Source organism: Prenolepis imparis, unplaced genomic scaffold, assembly GCF_030444845.1.
Source record: "Prenolepis imparis isolate NDT839.2.m4 unplaced genomic scaffold, iyPreImpa1.0 SCAF_1, whole genome shotgun sequence".
Classification (NCBI taxonomy): Eukaryota; Metazoa; Arthropoda; class Insecta; order Hymenoptera; family Formicidae; genus Prenolepis; species Prenolepis imparis.
The window spans coordinates 6214118-6234414 of NW_028141159.1; the positions used below are offsets into that span (position 1 = coordinate 6214118).

A 20297-nucleotide genomic window follows, 5' to 3' on the forward strand; every position below is an offset into this window, starting at 1 on the left:
TCCTTTTTCTGCTTAAGCTTTTTTAATCCTTTAGTTTTTCTGATTTCTGATAATCTAATAGACATCTAAAAATAACACCTATTTTTTGTTTTCATTACTATTTGTATTTTTATCTTCGGTCTCTCCTTTCCTTTTTTTCAAGCAAGCGTTACTTAAGGGACTCCTTTTGTAAATTTTATCCTGCGCTCGAAGACCTCCTCGACGTTAACATCTTAATTAAAAAAAGAAACATGTAAAATTTCCGCAAAGTTGGAACAATTATTGAAATAAGCAGATAATAACAGACAAACCTCAGAGTTTCGGTATTGACTGGTATTGGTATTTAACGATTGATGTTGACAATAATTAGTTTGATATATAATAATCAGTGTAATCAGCTTTAATATTATTTGATATCAAAGCCGATTATTAAACAATATGTTAAATTATTGGAATCGATTATCAATCGGTTATTAATCAATATTGATTAACAGACGATATCATAAAATATTGTTCACTGAAGCTTTGATAATATATTTTATAACAGTAATTAATATTAATTAACGTTGTGTGTTATTGTCGATTAAGTCAGCCGAATTATCATTTTATTTGTCACTTAATTTGCATAAATTTTAAAAGTAATGATTTTTACAAATTTAATTTCTTGAGCACGAGACGAGCGCACAATTTTAATTACATAAATTTTAACTTATCCATAAGTTAATAATATAAGCTAATCTTAATAAATAATTAATATCAATTTAATTCAAATATATCAATTATATATATATTTTGTCATTTAATTATAATCTTAATTGAATTCATACATTTTCAATTTTCGTCATTCGTTTTTTGTCTTCAATACCGTGTCAATACTTATTGCTGCTTTTACGATCTTTCTCTCTCTTTCTTTCTCTGATTTTTATATTTCCTCTAATTTTTCTTTTTTCCTCTCTCTCTCTATTTTGCTCTCACCTTCTTTTCTTTCTCTTCTCTATTCATTCTCTCTATTTCTTTGATTTTGATATTGCTAAATTTTTCGTAGAAAGGAATAATGATACAAAAAATTAGTGAATTTATCATAAAAAAGAATATATATATATATACATATCAATATGTGTATATGTATATATGTATATATATATAAAACTATAATTACTTTAATTAATTCAATTTAAACCAAATATATCGAAAAATCAATTCAAAAATCGCCAATTATAAACTAAAACTTTGTAATTCTTTTTCACTTCTTCTTATTCTCTTTCTTTCTTTTCTTTTTTTTACCTTTCTTGTCTCCACTTCTTTCTTGACACCCATCTTTTTCTTATTTTTGTCTTCTCTTTTTTTTCAGCCTCTATTTTTTCAGCCTTTTTTTCCTTCTTTTTCTCTCACTCTTTCAATATTTTCTTTTTCATCTTTTTCTTATAATACAAAAAAAAAATGGTCTATACTAAATTAAACACATCATTCAAAATCAAGTTTAATAAATGAAATTAAGTATCAGCAAATGATCACAATATGTGAATGTTTTTAATGCTCTATTTATGCCGTATCTATGTTCTATTATGCCGTATCTATTTTTACTCATTTTTTATTGGAGTTGTAAAAAAATTATATTATAAATTTATTTATTATAAATTTATTTTGAACTCAAATCATATAAATTTATAATACAAACGGTTATAATGATAATTTGTGTGTGTGAGAGCATTATTATATTAGATTAACACATATCTCTTCCTTGTCACAGTTATTTTTAAATTATATATATAAAATGTCCAACAGAAATAGAACTATTTCGGGAATACTAATATAAATAAGGAAATAATGTAAACAATTAATTATCTGAAAAATTATATGAAGTTAAACTAAATCAAAGTTTAATCAAAGTTTCAAAAAATTTAGTAAAACACAGCGACAAGGAAAAATCTTGTTCAAATTAAAACAAAAAGCAATTTTCGAAATTTAAGTTGATTTATTACATTAATGCAAAGAATTGTCACATTTTATTATAGTTCTGTTCACGTTAAATAATATCCAGCCTGGAATTTTTGAAAAAAAAAGATCTTTTCATAAGCAAGGTTTATATCGAAGTTTATCAAAGCTGTATAATTTTATCTTCAACTTTACTTCAAATTTACTTGACAAATATGAGATAAATCTGCATCAATTTAATATACATTTTTTTTAAATTTTGTGATTATTAAAAACTAAAAATATTGAATATATATCTTCGAATTTATATGACATTTCCGTCTTTATAGATATCTTTTTAATAATTTATTCTATAATAACTATTTACTTTTATCGTTACAACCCCAATTATCGTTCCAATATATCCTAGAAAACAGATTTCTTTATTCTCTCTAGTTTTTCAATTATATATCGAATATGAATATTTAGATTGCCTTTCGGCAAATTCAAAGAAGGACAACGTGTTTCATTTGACGATTTAATTTACAATTACATTCCTTTCCCCAGCTTTCTTTAACAATTTTAGCATATTACGAAAACGTTCCTCATAAATGTACATACTGCTTTCTTGTTAGACATTTCATACGATATTTTTTTCTTATTTTGAAAAATCATGTAACAAACGCAATATGTTTTGTTTAATCCATTAAAAGATCTGTAATTATAATATAAATAAAAAAATTAACTAAAGATATGATATATTTTATAAAGATTTCAAATTAATATTAGATTCATTTAAATAGATCGAATATATTATTTTCGAAAATTTAGAAATAAAATTAAAAAATTAAGATTTATTAAAACCATATAAAATTCATCAGATTTATTTATAACATGATTTTAATAATTTTAATTAATAAATTAATATAAAAATTTTTGAAACAATTAATAATATATTTAATGTTTATAAATTAAATATTTTTAAAAAATTTAAAAATAATTATTTATTTTATATTACATAAAATTTATTTATTTATAATAAAATTTTTATTTCCGTTGGTTATAAAACTGAGTTAAAATAGAGGCGGCACATATTATGCATGCCGAAAAAAATTCTTAAAAAAAAATTTCGATTTTAATTGATTAGCTTTTTTAAAACTCTACGCAGAGGTCTTTTTATTTTTGCGCTTATTATTATTTTTTTAAAATTTTATACTTCTTTGTAGTCGTTAGTTTTTTTGTTGATTCTTGATGTGGTTCCCTCGTTTTGTTCTGCGCGCATTTTTTTCGTTTCTTTCGAGAACTTTTTATCATCCTGGCGTACGAAGATCAACGGCGATTCAGTGTAAATCACTTTTATTTCTAGTTGGCCCTTTAATTAATTGATAACCAGTAATTAGATGAATGACATACAGCACTGTTTTCTAAAGAAACCCAAATCAATCAAATCAATCTATAGATTAGGATTTCTGATCTCTTAGCGCAATCATGTTGAATTACAACGTCAGAAATAAAAAATCATGTAAATATCAAATGCGTAGAGATTGCATACAAAAAGACTAATTTATCTCAGCGTATTTGCAAGATTAAGAGTCACTTCTAACGTCGTAATTCAATGCTGTTGTTAAAGAAGCACAAGAGCCTTAATTTAATATTGTTATCTAAAAAGCACAAAAATGTATATTTTCAAAAATCAAAGTAATTCCAAACAATGTTGAAAATATTTAATTCAACTTTTAAAAGAAAATTCTCCCAAATTTCATTGAAATAAATAGTGAAAGAATAAAGAAAAAAACTCTATTTGCAATTTCTATATATAAAATAAAAAAAAACGTTAAAATTTCAGATTTATGCTAAAAGATAAAGTCGTAAGATCATATAAGTGCGGCCAAAGCCCGTCATTTGTAAATGTAATGTATTCGCCGCGATTCATATAACAACCAATATGATTGCGATTTAGTTATAAACGATTGTTGATACAACAATCGATATATGATTCAATATTAAAAACCGCGGCGTGCCTCGCTAAAAATATTTCACTTGGCTTGGTCATTTTTTTCGGCGGGATTTGACCTTGTCCTTTGATCTTTTATGAACCTTTATCATTTTCGCAATCTCATTCCCTGTCTTTTTTTCTATTGGCTACTGCCTTCTTTTTTTTTTCGTTCGTGTATATTTATATTTTTTATGTCCTTCGTTTAACCCTGACACTAAAGGTTAACCCTTTAACTTACATTTAACTTCAAAGTTAAAATTTTTAAAAGATAAATCCACGAGTTAACTAAAAATCCTTTTTAGTTGCGATTATTAAAGCTATTTATATTTCGGTTATTAATCTTTTATAAAATTTTAAATTCCGAAATTAAAAATTAAAATTTAGCATATAATTAATTAAGTTAATAACAAAGATATTTATTGTATAATTTCAAATTTCAAATTATAACTTGTTTCAATATTTCAAATATCGCAGTTGTTAATTTAAAAAAGTTCACGAAAAATAAATATTTATTAAAATTTTAAATGTCTAATTTCTTTAAAATTGAAACTAAAATTTCACAAGATTTCTTTCTTTTAGAATTTTAAATTCATAAATTAAAGATTTTAATTAAGATGTATTTAAATCATTTTTTAATTTAAAAAAAACATATATATATATATATTAAAAAAGAGATATCCAATATTAATTTGTAAACAAATTTTTATGGCTTAAATTTCTAATATATTTGAGATTGTTGATCCTTCCTTTTAGAGATCCCTGGATTTTCGATTAAATGGATTAAAAATTTTTGATTTTAATATATCATTAGAGTCTACAAGTTCTACAATTTTTTTGATCTTAAAAAATATATTATGTGTTGTTCTTTTATTGGTTTACATTGTGAAAATTTTAAATACTCATTACATAATATTGGTCAAAATATTAAAAAACAGTAAATGAAAAGCTATTTTCAAAATCTGTAATTTGTTAAAAGATTTTTTATTTAAAAAAAATTTAATTTTATATATCCTTTTTCAATCTATTTTTTAATGAAATTTTTAAACTTTAAATATTCTAATATACAATCTAAGCTTTTAATGTTTAATACTAAATATTATTAAAATATATTTTTGTTTCATTGATTAATTTTACTACATAATATTAATAATACTGTATTTTAATAAAATATTAAGGCAATAAATGTTTAAAATAAACTAAATAAAAGGAAAAAAGAGAAATGTATGGAAACATGTATATAAAAATAAATTTTAAAAATGAAATAAAAAACGAAAAAAAATATCAAAATAAAATATTTTCAAAATAAAATATGTCATATATTTGATAAAGAAAAAATTTGTTATTTGCGAATGTCTGCGTTTTTTGCAAATTACAGAAATTTTATTTGATATGTTTCACCAACTTCAATCATTTTAAATATGAAACAATATTTGAAAGTTAAATTAATTAAATTTCTTGTTTTTTATTTGCTACAGAGAAATCTTCTATTAACGAATATTGAGATAAAAAAGACGCATTACATATGCGAGTCTGCTATAATTCGCCCTTGTACTTTAATGATAGATTTCTCCGGCAATTTGTATCTCACAAGAAGAAAGTTAAAGGGTTAACCGACGGCACATGTTCTGCGAGGGAATATTTTCCGAAATATGCTCATCAAAAAGTTCGCTTCCAGCTTACAATTTAACGTCGGTCTTCAGAGATCATCCGTTACATTTGGTAGTTAGTATCCATTAACGCGTATCCTCCAAAGCCAATCTTACAAAAGAATTTTATCGCACGAATCTTTGCCCTTTAAGCCGAGAATTCCGACTTTTAATATTCTTTTAGAATAGGCATCGAAACCGCTATAATTTCGTTGAGTTCTTTCAATGTTTCGTGCCATAGTCTGTTATGCCATGTATCATATTTGAGAGTTAGAATACAATATTCAATTTCCTTCTCAGGCAACAAAATAATTCTTACATTTTTTAATGTAAAAAAACATAAGAAAAATTATTCAAAGATATTATCTTTATTAAATTGGAAAAAAGTCAATTCACGTCATTCTACGTTATTCCATTTCATTCCACGTTATAATAAGTTTTTTCGTGCGCTCATACTATCAAAATATGAACTCAGCGACATTGTATCGCTTTCGATTTACTATCTAGATTATTTGCTTCGTAGATTATCCACGAATGATCTAGGAATAGTCAAAGATCATTCTCGCGTGAAAAAGAAACGCATCACATAAAAAGGTGGTAACAGCCCCGAGAACACCCCACGAGGGATTTGCGGAATTTGTACTCTTTGAATGTGTATTAGAGTGTCCCTTATTATTTGCATTAATTGCATTCACACAGCAGCCTATATATTGTTTCTTTTACAATAACAAACAAGTCTCTTAAATTTTAATTTTTTTTCTTCTATAGAATTATTATCTTCGATAATACTAATCACTTCAATTTTTACTTTATTTTACATTTTTTTAGTTATTTTTTGTTCTTTTGTTCATAACTTTCTTATTTTTAATTGTTTTTTTAATCCTTGTTTCTTTTTAGAACAAGTAGATTAATAAAATGCATTAGAAATTCTGCCGAGCAAAAATCACTCGAGACTTTTTTCATTTATTTTTAAATCTATAAATAAGGGACACTCTATATTTGTGTGTATATATATATATATATATATATATATATATATATATATATATATATATATAATGAAACATCACTTACGCCGTATTATAGTTATCAATTTACTTTTTTTGCTTTTTATACTTTGCTTTACTCACTTAATTACAGAATAATAATGACTTAACATATACGTGTACATGTGTATGTGTATATCTGTTCATTTGTGTCTGCGTAACTCTGCATTGTAATCTATTAATTAATCGCAATTCATTATTCATCGAGAAATCAGCCGTTTGTCTTTCTTCGTTTTATTCTTTTCTTCACTCTCTGAATATATTTTCCCTTCCTTAACATTCTTCTATATTACGCGATGTCGAGTTTTTTGCAGATTTTTATTTATTTCTTCTTACAAACATGGCGCAGGGATTGTTTCTTTAATAAGTTTACTTAATGAACTATTTGTATGTTTATTTAAATATCATTGAATGGAAGAAATCCACAATTTAATTTCGAAAATGACTATGTTTTACCAAATAATTTATATAATTTTTTAAGTAATTCTAATTTTTATTACACAATTTTGTACTATAAAAATAATTTTGTATTTTATGACCTTAACATATTATAATTAATTCCAAATACTGTATATAAATATATATATATATATAATTTAAATTTTAAATTAAATATACAATTTTATAGATAAATTTGTAGAATAATTTTATTATAATCCATCCGATATATATTACAAATTATTTTAATAAATAACTTTGTCGTTTTCAGTTAAACGGATTGCTTCGTAAATGATTCCAACCAAATTTTCCGATTAATCTCGTAATAAATTTATATGAAATAAATGTTTGGATTAATTTTTATAAAACTATAAATTTGCTCTTTTAGAAATTTACATCATAAAATTATAATTTTAACCAATTAATTTACAATATTTTTGTAAATTTCTATAAATAAATTCCTATTTATTCTTTTCTATTTTTATTCTATCTCTCTCTCTATATATATTTCTAGAATCAAATTAAAACTTCATTTTAAAAATTTATTACGATATTAATTGACAAATTGAGAATTATTTGTTAATCAACCTGCTTAGTTTAAAACAACAAAATTAATTAATTAATTAATTAATTAAATTCTTCAAAATATATATAATTTCTAAAAATAAATTTATAATTTTGTCAAATATTATGAAAATTAAAGCAAGAAAACACGTTTCAACGATCGAGTTTCGAAATGATCAATCAACGCCTTATTTTACTCGTTTCTGCGAGAATCCGGACTAAGCCTGCAACAAAACGAAGAACTGGCCTACTACTTCTGTTCAAAATTTCCATTCTCTGTTTAATTTTTTAATTTCTTTCTCTTTCTCTCTCTCTCTCACACACATACACTTCCTCTCTCTCACTCTCTCTCGCGCTCTCTCTCGATAAATTTGTTTGTTCTTAAAAATATGTACAATGTTGCGATTCTCCGTTAACTCTTGATAACTTATAACTGTATCCTGTATTTTTTGCATTCTCAAAGTAGTGTTTGTTACATTCCTTTTCGTTTTTTTTTCTTTTCTTATTTTTTATGTTGCCGTCCTTTTTTTTATCCAAGTTAACTCGCTCGAAAAGTTGGTTTTCTTCTTAGTTTAAAAAAAATTTTTAATTTTTTTTATTTAATTCATTTCAATTATTCTTAGCCTTTCTTCTCTTCTTTCTTTTTTTTCCAATTAATTGTCTTTATTTATTCCTTCTTTTTCTGTTCCTTCTTCTAATTTTTTTTCTTTATTTTTCTTTTAACATCATGTTTTACTATCATTTTAGAAAATGTGCTGCAATCTTCCAGTCTGCGTTCATAACTTTTAAAAAGTATCTTCTTTATTGATCTTCTTCTTGATTCGAAACTTTCTTCTATGATTTTCTTACAATTAGTGATTGGATGTTTCTGGCTATTGTTCTCTCTTTAAGATGTCAAATAATTTGCAATGAGATTTTTACACATTCTTTCCTTTTCAATATTCTTTCTTTTTCTTTCGCTCAATCTGCTCTCTACTTTTTTTACATTTTTGTATGACAAATGATTTTGTAGAATCTGTTTTTTTTTTTTTTTTTTTTTTCCCCCCCATCAAAATAATTCTCCCTTTTCACGTCTCTTCTTTTTTTTCGCATTCTTTCGTAAGTATATAATATTCTTTAATAAATATTCGTCGGATCAGTTATACCTCTTTTTGTAAATTTTGAACGACTCCAAAGTATCAAAGATTACTTGTTCTTTATATAGTTCTTGTTGTAGGCTAGTACCGGGATGATATCATCATAACTTCATCTTCCTTGTTTTCTTCTTTTACTTCGCGTTAGGATTGATGTGTTCCGAGCTCTTCCGAATTTTTACAACTCCTCCTACTCTTCAGTGATTTCCGGTTTTCGAAATCTTCTTCGTTCTCTGAAAGTCTTCACAAAGTCGTGCAACGCTTGAAAGTCTTCTTCTTCTTCTTCTTTAATGTTGCTTTGCCAGTCAGGCCATTTTGGAAGGACACAAATATGAATTTAAATGTGCATTTTGTGTGTATATGTTTATGTGTGTATGAATCGATATCTCTCGCGCCGTCAATTTTCATACGCCCCACAATGGATGTTCTTTCTTTCGCTCTATCTCTCCCTCCCCTATCCTTTTCTCTTTTTCAACCGCTTCTTCTTTCGCCGCCATCTCGCCGTCTCTTTGTCTGCAAACAGCGCAGAGGAACCAATGTGAGAATTTATTTGTCCAACATCTACTCCTTCACTTTCTCTATTCCTATCTTTCGATTTTTGTTCCTTTGATGACGTCTTACACTCTTAATGGATTTCCCGTACTTAGCGTGTCTTTTTCATCATTATATATAACATGACCAGCTATATAATTAATTGTTCGATCTATTCTAATAGTAATTAAAGTCGTAAGCAAATCTTATTTTAATTCGACTACAATTCAGTTTTAAATTCATATTATTTCCTTCGGAGTAGAATTCCGCACCTGTTTTATTTCGAAATTAATCAGACTCTCTGTGCGTATACGTACCTAAAGATTGTCCATCATTTCGGAAAGAGTCAGCCTGGAGGTGGACATCGCAACACCGCTGTCGCTACTACTCTGTACGCTACTGTGATCATCGGTGTCCGATTGATTGCTCGTGTAACCGATCACATCCACTTCGTCTGTAACAAAAAAACACAGATTCTCGTTCATAATCTGTCATTATCTGAAAGAGAGGGAGAGTAACAGAGATGATAAAATAATTCTTCGTTTATATATCTCACGTACGACAAACAAGGACGAATCAATCACTTGTATTATCAAAATGGAAAAATGCTTCTAGCTATGATTAAAATCATTTCTTTTTATTTATGTTAATTAATGGAAATAGAGACTATCACGAAAAATTAGCAGAAATCTATTGCATCTATATCTGCCACTATTGTGACGAAAGTATAATATATAAAATCTTTGATGGTAATTGACATAATATTTATCAAACGAGATTAATTAATGACAAAGATCTTTTGTATTAGGAAAAATCTGTCTTTCTCTTTCCTCAATTTTTCGACTATATTTTCTCTTCAAATTCTTTACGTTTCAATTGTATTCGCAATTCCTTCCCCAGTTTCTGCCAAGCTCGCTTTATTTTCAAAGAATATTGCAACATTTTTACGTCCTATCGCGAGCTATTTCCTAACGAATCCTTCCAAAAAAATTCGTAGGTAAAGAAAAGTACGATTAGACATCTTGTATAAATCGTTGATTGTTCTATGCTAAACTTATTGATTTGTTAGTTGTAGACTCAGTAGTATGACAATCTTTAAAGACTTGCGAGAATAAGATGCTTCAAATAGTATTTTTTCCTAATCAAAAGCACTATTTTTCGTGACATAAGAAAACACCCCCGGATGCCAACACTCAGACATGTGCAATGTGCACCGGCTGATCAACACTCGCGAGGGACGAGTGCCGGTAAGAACACACCGTTATTATGACGTTATACCGTCAGATGAAGAGATGATAGACAACAAATGGGTGGAGGAAGGGTTGTGAGGAAAAGAGAAAGAGGTAAGAGCAGAAAGAGAAAGAGAGAGAGAGAGATTGCGGGGTGTACAGTAGCCATGACACCAGCTGGAAGGCACGGCTCGAAGAAGACGAGGGGGTGTCGACCACACTTGCGAGCCACCCTCCCTCCCCCTTTGCGCCGCTCTGAGCCGGGGGTATTTTTCCATAATCAATAACATGCCTCTATTCTCGTCACACTAAGCGAACCAGATCTGCCCTCGTCACCACCCACCCGCTTCCCGCTTCCCTCTGCGTTGTCGACATCGCTAACCTGTCCAGGTGACAGTGGTGCTCAAAACAGTAGCAGAAGAAACAAAAAAAAAATTTAATCAAAGTAAAAAATATTGAATAAATTTGTTTCAAGTATACAAGATACGAAATTTCTATACGAGAATGTAGAATAAAATAAACTATAAAATATAGAATAAATGTTGTCTCACGATCGGTTACAGATATTGATCGGTGAAACCGGGTAGAGAGAGAGAGAAACTGTGGAGTAGTGCGACTTGAGAGGCACTGGTTAAAACGACGGTTTAAGGGTGGCACGAGTGGCGAGCAAAAGAGTTCATTAAAACCAACGTCGTGCGCACCCCTGGCACCACCAAATTCGTTGTTCCTCATCCCCTCTGACGTAAAAAAAAAAAAAAAAAATGCGGGATATTCGTCGATGCTTTCGACTATACTATTGCTAAGCGAATGAATTTCAATTTTCAGAGTGAAGCGAATAAAAATAAGTCGTCGTCCCCGCCGCATTTTCCCTCTCAATTAATCATTCCTCGTTATCATACGGTAATAAACAGCATGGCGCAGTTCTGTTGCGTGTCCGCGCGTTTATCAGGAACGAATGGAAGAAAAGGGAGGCAAAGAGGAGAGCAGGGGTGAGACGGTTGACGGTAGATAACGATAATATTTACCACGGCCGCGATAATTAACTCTTAGCTCGTTTCAACGTTAATTTTCGCAAAAGTGCATGCGTGTAGACATTTTTCATATGCAACGATTTAATATTAGATATAAAGGTAAATATCAACGTTCAATCGTGCAAATAAATTCGCATAAATTTCTAAGACTCGTTCAATTTTAAATCACCTTGCACAAAGCACAATAGAATGGTATCTTCTCGAGGTAAGATAGAGCAAGAGAAAGAGATACAGTTCGCGCCAGACTGTCTCTCTCTCGATCCTAAATCATCAACTTCCGCCTATGCTCGGCGAACGAATTATCTAGTCTATTTATACATGTCGTCGGTCCATGATTAAGTTTCGATTATATTCCAACTCAGTTGCAATAACTTTATAACGACGCATCAAAGTATATAATCGGTGATCAATATTTAACCGGTTACGTGTGTAAGAAATACGCAATCGTGTAGCTCGAACTAGAAAAACTTTCGGAGAGAACCTCGCCGAGAAATTCCGGATGATCAATATTTCTCCGCCCGCGGATATAATTTACCGACAACGACTATAAGTACATATGCACGAGTGTTGACAAATAGTTTCACCATTTCTACTCCTTCTCCTTACCATTGTGAATTTAAATATATCGAATGAAAGCTCAAGAGCAGGTCATTGAAAATCGATAACTTATTCATTCAATAGAATCATTTCTCTCTCCATCATTTTTCAATCGATAGATTCAATCAATAGATTCCAATAGTCCCCAATTTGATTTGAATTGAAATAGATAATTAATTGGAAAATTTGTGTGTGTGTGTGTGTGTGTGTGTGTGTGTGTGTGTGTGTGTGTGTGTGTGTGTGTGTGTGTGTGTGAAAAACAAGAAATTTAGGGTCAGAATTTAAAAATATACATATATAGAAAAAGCTTCATATATTTTAATTTTATGAGGCAGAGAGAATAGCAAAATGTCTAAAAATCATTTAAGAATTAAAAATAATTATTTCTAAAGAATTCCGTTCATTCACTGACTTTAATTCAAGTAGAATTTTAAAAAATTAAAAATATTATACATAATATATTATGATCATTTATTTATTCATGTTAGGTTAAGATTATCTATTTCTTTTCAATTTTTCACACCCTTTTCCCTTTATATACATATATAATTATTTCAAAACAATTTCCTTCTGGCGTCTTAATATTGTGAGATTGTTTAAATAAATTAATAGATAACATTTAGTAAATATATAGTAAATATATAGTAAATAATATTAAATAAATTAATAAATTATATTTATAATTTGCTATCAAGAAGCTCTTTTACTTCAACTACGCGATTCGAATTCAAATTAAGAGGTTTTATTCTTTGTAGCTAAACTTGTTGCACTTTTTATTTTTCCTCCCTTTCTATCTAACTGCAAATATATATTTATCTTATTTTTTTGTTCTAGTTCAGTTACAAAAGCAAACCTTATGTCTCAGCCTTGCTTTACGTAATATTATAACGTCAGGATGGCCGAGCGGTCTAAGGCGCTGCGTTCAGGTCGCAGTCCACTTCTGTGGGCGTGGGTTCGAATCCCACTTCTGACAAGTTTCCTTTTTTATTTTGAAATTCAAGTAACATGCCAATTTTTTATTTTAGAGAATTGATATTTAAATGGATGAGAAGAAGTAAATATGTTAATAAAATGAATATTAAGGCTCCTGGGTGCTCACCGCGGCCATATTGGATTGTGACGTCAGAGACGAGAAAGCACACGCTGAAAATTCTTAGATGCCATTTTTTAATGAAAAGATATTTCGATTAAACAGCACTTCAGATGGCTTTAGCACACTCTTAAAAACCCTCGAAAACTATCATTTTCTCTTTATAATCAATCAACATCTGTAAAATGATCGAGATATCAGACTTTGACATGCGGAATGACTGCGCATGTGCAAAGACCAGACGGACTGGGCTTCATAATATTACATTTTACAGCTGTTGATTGATTATAAAGGGGAAAGGATAGTTTTCGGGGTTTTTTAAGAGTGTGCTAAAGCTATCTGAAGTGCTGTTTCATCGAAATATTTGTTCATTTCGAAATGGCATCTAAGAAATTTTAGCGTGTGTTTTCTCGCCTCTGACGTCACGATTTCGACATGATCGGAAAGGAGCCAGGAGCCTTAATGAATGATTTTCGATGCGTTACGTATGACTATATGACTATTTTTAGTTCTTAGCACGTTGTATGAGGGGGATTCGTTATTAATGTCTAGAGAATGGTAAATCATAAGGAAGGATGTTATTATGTTTGATAGTTTATCTAAGCGTAATAATCTCATAATATTAAAATGCCAGAAGGAAATCGTTTTAAAATAATTATATGTGTGTGAAGGAAGGAAAGGGGAAAGACCGACCCTCACTTAACTACAATACATTATCTCTCTTTCTTTCTTTCTCGACACCCTCCCTTCTTTTCTCTCTCTGTGAGTTCATAAATGTCAACCGGCAGGGTGAACACACACACACATATCTCGTAATGGCCAGACGATTACCTTGTCTAGACGTACGATGCGCCATGTATGTCAATAGTATAATATCGTATAATATCGGTGTAAGAGAAAGACATATAGAGAAGCCATACATTTTTCTTAGCTAACCGAATGTGTTGAGAGAATATTTAACAATGAAAATGAACGCCGCTATGAACAAGGCAGAAAAGAGCCGAAAATTCAGGGTGGCTTTCGAAAAATCGCCGGCGTGGCACACGTGACTTATGATAAGTGCTTCGCCGGGGATATTCCCGCGGGATCATCAATTTCAACGTCCATCCCTCGCGCGCATACCCCGCCGACAGTCTTCCGATTTCCTTCACCTTCCCCGCCAGCTCGACCTCCTTTTTCTTCAGCTCAACTCCTTTGAAAAATCCATCCACCCCCGCACGCTGCAATATTTCATGCGGTAGCGAATGCATTTTTACGACGCACGTCCTAGTGCTGAGACACCATAATGTGGTGCACAGACAATAACTCTAATTTTTGAAACTTTATCCAAGAATTACATTATCTCAAATCGTCGGTTAATAAAAAATCGCGAATTAATGCAAAAGAATAAACGTTTGTAAATAAATCAATAATCGAGATATTTATAGTTCATAAATTAATAGATAGAAAATATATTACGTTATTAGATTAAAATGCTAGAAAAAAGAGAAAAAAGTTTATAAAAATTCGGGTCATATCACAATCCTTTTTGTTAATATATGATCATTTTTTCGAAATAAAAGATCCCAAACTTATATTCGAAAAATCGCTCGCACACCAGTGTGCGTCGTGATATAATGACGTGAGATTGTGCGGATATGTGTATATGTGTACGTAAGTAACGTGTTGTGTGCACGACTGCACGCCATGATTAAACAATGACGCCTCGGGAAATTAAATAGATCCACTCGCATTTAACTTTACGACGCAGATAGAGCAGCCGACGTGGCTTCTATCGTGCCGCTTTCCGTCTTAATTCCGACTCTTGACGATTAAGATTTAATCGGCTGACCAGAGAGAGAAGATAACATTGCTGACGAAAATCCTCAGGATACTTGTTGGATACTTGAAGGCTTTGCCTTAAGAACGCGATAAGTTACACGGAAAGGATCTTAATTTGAAGAAACGATTGAAAGAAATGATTAAAAAAAAAAATAGAAAATGATTAATGACAGTCAATGGGTTCTATTTGATTTATTGTTTTATTCCCGTCAAAAATCATTATTATATTAAATTGTTACATATAAAATACCGGAGTCTGTAAAAATTTCATGGAAACATCTTTCGAAATAATCGAACACAAGTTACATGAAAGCATCATTTATTTGTCAAAATGTTTTTGTTTGTATGAAATGCTTGCGATTTTTAGAGTATAATAAATTTGCAGAAGGTTGTCAAATTAATATTGTTCTACGATTTTTAATACAAAAACATTGTTGCAAAAACAATTCGTTAAAATAGTACCAAAAAATCATATTTTTGTAAAAATGTAACGTAGATGGAAAAACAAATTTTTTGCATAATGTGTACAATGATATCTGGCAGTCGTACTCACCGGACTCCGAGACGGATGGACTGCCCGCAGACCTATCGGAGTTTATGGAGCTCCCGGTGGAGCTGGTGGACACCGTGCCCAGGGAGCACTCGGAGATGCTGCGCCGCTTAGACAGCATCGCCGCGGAGGCAGCGGCGGCGGCGGCAGCGGCTGCAGCGGTGGCGGAGCCGGTCGGCGCGCTCGTACTGAGCCCGTGGAGGCCGTGAAGCGCGTGAAGGCCGTGGAGGCCGGTCTGGCTCGTCAGCTGCTCGAGCCGTCGTCTCAGGAACCTGTGCTCGCGCGACAGCTGTTCCTTGTGTAGGATGTGCTTACGATCGCGTTCCTCTAGATTCTGCAATACGACAATATGACAATATATACGCATATAGGATGCATGTGTGTATCGATGTGTTTTTATACACATTTTTACACACAATACAGTAGAGATTATTAATTTCTAAAAGATTAATTTTTATTAGAAAAACTATTAAAGAATTTATTTTATTAGAGATTTTATCAATATAATTACGATATATATAGTAATAATGTGTGTGAGTACTACATAATAATTATGGCTGTAGGAGACTTTAGATTCGCAGTCATTTGTATGCGTTCGTTTGTTGCTTTATTTTGGTCATATGTTGAAAATGTAAATCTATTCATTATACATTAAACTTTTAATTTAATCATTCATTTGCCATAAAATATATCAATCTCTTCGTTCTCTTTGTCCTGACTGATGTCGGCCGATAATCGGTTTCCTTTCTATTGTACACAACATGCCATTTCGTAACGCAACAATGGGTGCTTACCTAGAAGAGGCTGGCCAATTCCGGTGCAAATTACTGAACGGGAAATAATATAGAATACTAATACATGTACTACTGCGCAGTGTTTGAAGTACGTAAATTATGAAGTTTTTCTCATTTCGAAAAGTTCACGAAATGTAAGATCTTTAAAATCTTGCACCAGCACTCTTGAGAGATTTCAGTTTCCGGATTTTATTTAAAAATTTTTAAATTCGAGACTTTTTGAGATTTAAAAATTTGTAAATCTGACTATCGAGAAATTTGATCGCGACAGCCTTCAAATATTATTGGAGTAGCCATTGATTAGTTCCAAATAAATTTATGCAAATACAACAAACATAGATCGTTTCGAGATTATTATCGGTCTTGTATATTCCTGCACTGCGAACTTGGTAAGACAGTAGCTAAAAATCAATGGCGAGCGTGGGGTGGATGGCACTAGGGTGGAAGTAGCAGGTGACGGAATCACCTGATCGTAGATAACAGTTCCGCACGATAGGTGAAATGTGTCTGCGTGTGTGTGTTTATGCCGATGTGACTGGTACCAGAAGCTCGTAGGAAAGTTCCTGGCTTCGTGCTCGATTTCCATTCGGCTCGATATGAATTTACAACGTAGATAAAACGAGGTTAAGGCGAGGGTGAGACAGAGTGAACCTCTTCGTAAAAGCAAATCGACCGACCTTAGAAGTGAGACTCGACTCTCATTTCTAGCGGTTACGTTGTGTCGCTGACTGTGCCATGGTATAATCGGCATCAAAATTCTTGCGAACGTAATGTGGAGCATATTCAATCTCGTTACAAAGTTGTTGAAGGAAAAAATGTTGAAAGAAAAAATGTTGAAGGAAAAAATGTTGAAAACATTAAATGTTTTTTTATACATAATATAGATAATAAAAAAAAAAATATCATAGAGTAGGACATGTAAAAAAATTATAAATTTATCTGAGAGAGTCTTGATAAAAATGTTGCCAAGAGATGAATAGAGTAGTAAAAAAGAAAAAGATGAGAGCGCGAAATAATTAGCCACAAAGATGGCGACAAAGATGTCTCATCGAGAGTGTGAAAAGGATCGCGAGGATAAGGCGAAAAACAGGAGGGAAGAAGTTCAGGGAGGCGGACAAATGAAGAATTACACGTCACCAACTGCGCAAAATACAAGTCCGTTTCGCCCTTCTGCTCACCCTTCCACCCTCGTTTCACCCCTTTCTCAGAGCTTTACTTCCTCGTGGGGATGTATAAGCTACCCTTACAGAGAAACGACACTTTCGAGTCTCCCAATTCCTCTTCCCACTGCCTTCTTAGCTTCCATTTTTCCTCTTTCAACTTACTTCCTTCGCCCCCTCCCCATTTTCCTTCTTTATTTCGTCGATCAAAATTTTTTCACTCCTGTCATAATTATTCTATTACTGTCTCTAAATCTTTGCATGCGAAATGACGGATTTTGGAAATTTTAATTTTACGAAATATTCTTATAAACGTCTTCTAATCAAATATTGCACATTTTCGTGTTAAAATAATTCTGACGTTAAAATATCACAATATTTTTGGTACTGGTGCGCAATATATTTATCGGTATCGCAATCTTACGGATGCACTTAAACTGTGCGTAGTAACTTTTCTCCTCAAATGGCGGACTGGCGAACATTTTTCTAATGTATCTAACACAGGCATATAATGTACATAGGTATCCGCGGGTCAGATTGATGTACACGCTGAGTCTCCCACGCGGACTATGCATGCACGAATGAACGGTGGATACGCACTGCTGCTCGCCATTCTACAAGGTGTTGCGAATGCACAAGTGCACAAGTCCTCTAACAGATGATCGAGAAATTATATCAGCAATTTATCTTTTATATTAATCGAGTATTTTTATTGAAATTGTGTAATAATTTAAGTTAATAATTTTCATATCTATATATATGTTTTATTATCAAAATTTCTTTTCAGTTAGCCTTAAAATTTTTTTCTCTCTGAAAATAATAATTTGTATCAAAAATATTTAAGATATTTTTTGTTCGTCAAACAAAGGAAAAACTTAAAAAACTCGAAAAAATAAAAATAAAACAATTTCAAGTAAAAAACGAGGAAGTCATATTATCACGTTAAGTACACTTTGAGAATACACAAACGGAATGTACACTATATACATATGTACATATGTATGTAGTGAACGTACAAATAAGTGTATATTTTAAATACTGTTTACAAAGTCGATTGCTGACGGAAACAAGAGATAAGCGTGTTGCTTTAGCACCCTCGTCACCTGTTAGAATCCGTGTATATTTTTATCCGTATCACCCTGTAGACTGCGTGGAAAACACCGACGTGCGCACACGCATTCACTCACACGGTACGCACGCCATTGTCCCTGGCAGTCTGTAATTTACTAACTACGCATCCATTGTGTGTGTCGCCACTCGGTTTGCTGCAACACCTTCTTGCTCTGCCTTTCTTTATACCGCGTGGCTCTTTCTCCGCTCCCATTTGTTTCTTCCGAACTTTATTCTAACTAAGAAACAATAAGTTTCGAAATGCACCACCGATTACATCTCGCCTGTTCTCGAATCCCTGATCTTGTAATTTTTTTTCAAAATGATAATTTTTCATTCTTATTACATATTATATCGTATGACGAATTCTGAGTACCAGTCTAACAATAAGGTGATCACTAGTTGTTAGAAGAATAAAAGAATGATCTGTGTGTGTCTTCTGAGACTTTTAATCTTTTATATTTCTACGACCTGTTTTCAATCTTTTATTAAGTCTACCTTGATAAAATCAGTCAAACTCACCTTGATAAAACGCTTGGCTTTGGTCAAAAGGCCCAACGTGGTATGCCTCGAAGTTTCCGGCCCAAGTGGTACCAGCAGCTTCAACTTCTCGAGGCAAGTCCTAAGGTGAGCTCTCCTGCAACAGAAAAAGAATTCGTTACAACTGTAACATTGTTATATACTATTAAAAGTATTATCAACGTTAATATTAAAATCAGACGACATGCACGTCATCTTGTATTCAAAAAATCACGATTAAAACATTAAGAAGTTTTATCTTAAAATGATGTTTTAATCAGCCTGGAATGATGTCTACTTTCGGCGGCACTTTCAAGATACTTAAAGATACGTGTATGCTGCGTGCGCTATTAGCGGCGTTTAATTATAAATTTATGACCAGTTTATAGCTACCATCCTAGAAAATAGAGACCGAGATGACGGAAGAACGAGAGCGCGGAAGTTTCGTATTAAGGTGGATTCAGAGAAAAAAGAAAATAAAAAGAAAGATAAATAGAAAAGATAAAAAAAGATAGAAAAAAAGAAATTGGAAAAATAATTAAAAGAAAATCGAAAAATTGCAAATGTTTTCCAAATATTTATAATATTAAATTGTATAAGATTTCTTATCATGCTTTTCTATATTTTCTGTCAAATAAAGTTAATATAATCTGAGCATTAGTTAAAATTTTTTTTCAAAATGGAAGACGTGTATTAAGAGACCCAATGCTAACTTAATTTTATTTGACAGATGTATAATAAACTTTTAGAACATCGATATAATCTAATATTACATATATTTAAAGGATTCTGCTATCATTAAAAATTTCTTAATATTCCATCCCTTAACATTATTAACACCATTCTTACAATTTTAATCTCAATTAAATAACTGTGAAGTTTTATAATCTCGATTTTAAAAAATATAAAATTTAAGACGATTTAAAAGTTCTTTGAAAATAAAACTGTCGGCTTTTTATTAATTCTTTTTGCATTAAATATCCTGTTGGGAAGGATGTCTCCCGATGACACGTGTGAATAAAGCTTAATTAACAATAAGAAAACCATCCAGAGAAAGAGAGAGATGGCATGTTTGCACGTACATTTTACGAGAAACAATAAGTCAGTTCTAATGACATCATCAAACGGTATTATACCCTGCAAGCAGCG

At 31.1% G+C, this 20297-nt stretch overlaps 1 protein-coding gene and 1 non-coding gene across 6 annotated transcripts in view; one reads left to right on the forward strand and one right to left on the reverse strand.

Annotated features, from left to right (window-relative positions):
- Nucleotides 1-875: 875 nt before the first annotated feature.
- Mxd (MAX dimerization protein) overlaps nt 876-20297 on the reverse strand; it is a 43473-nt gene continuing 24051 nt past the window's right edge. For all 5 annotated transcript variants that reach the window (XM_083051747.1, XM_083051757.1, XM_083051730.1 and 2 more), the window contains exons 5-8: nt 19152-19266; nt 15569-15899; nt 9565-9701; nt 876-9229 (exon numbers count right to left, since the gene is read on the reverse strand). In XM_083051747.1, the coding sequence (XP_082907873.1) occupies nt 9565-9701; nt 15569-15899; nt 19152-19266 (583 nt within the window). In that variant the 3' untranslated portion in view covers nt 876-9229. The remainder of the gene's footprint in view (nt 9230-9564; nt 9702-15568; nt 15900-19151; nt 19267-20297) is intronic.
- On the forward strand, nt 12994-13077 carry Trnal-cag (transfer RNA leucine (anticodon CAG)). Its single transcript has one exon. It is a non-coding gene; the product is annotated as a tRNA-Leu (tRNA).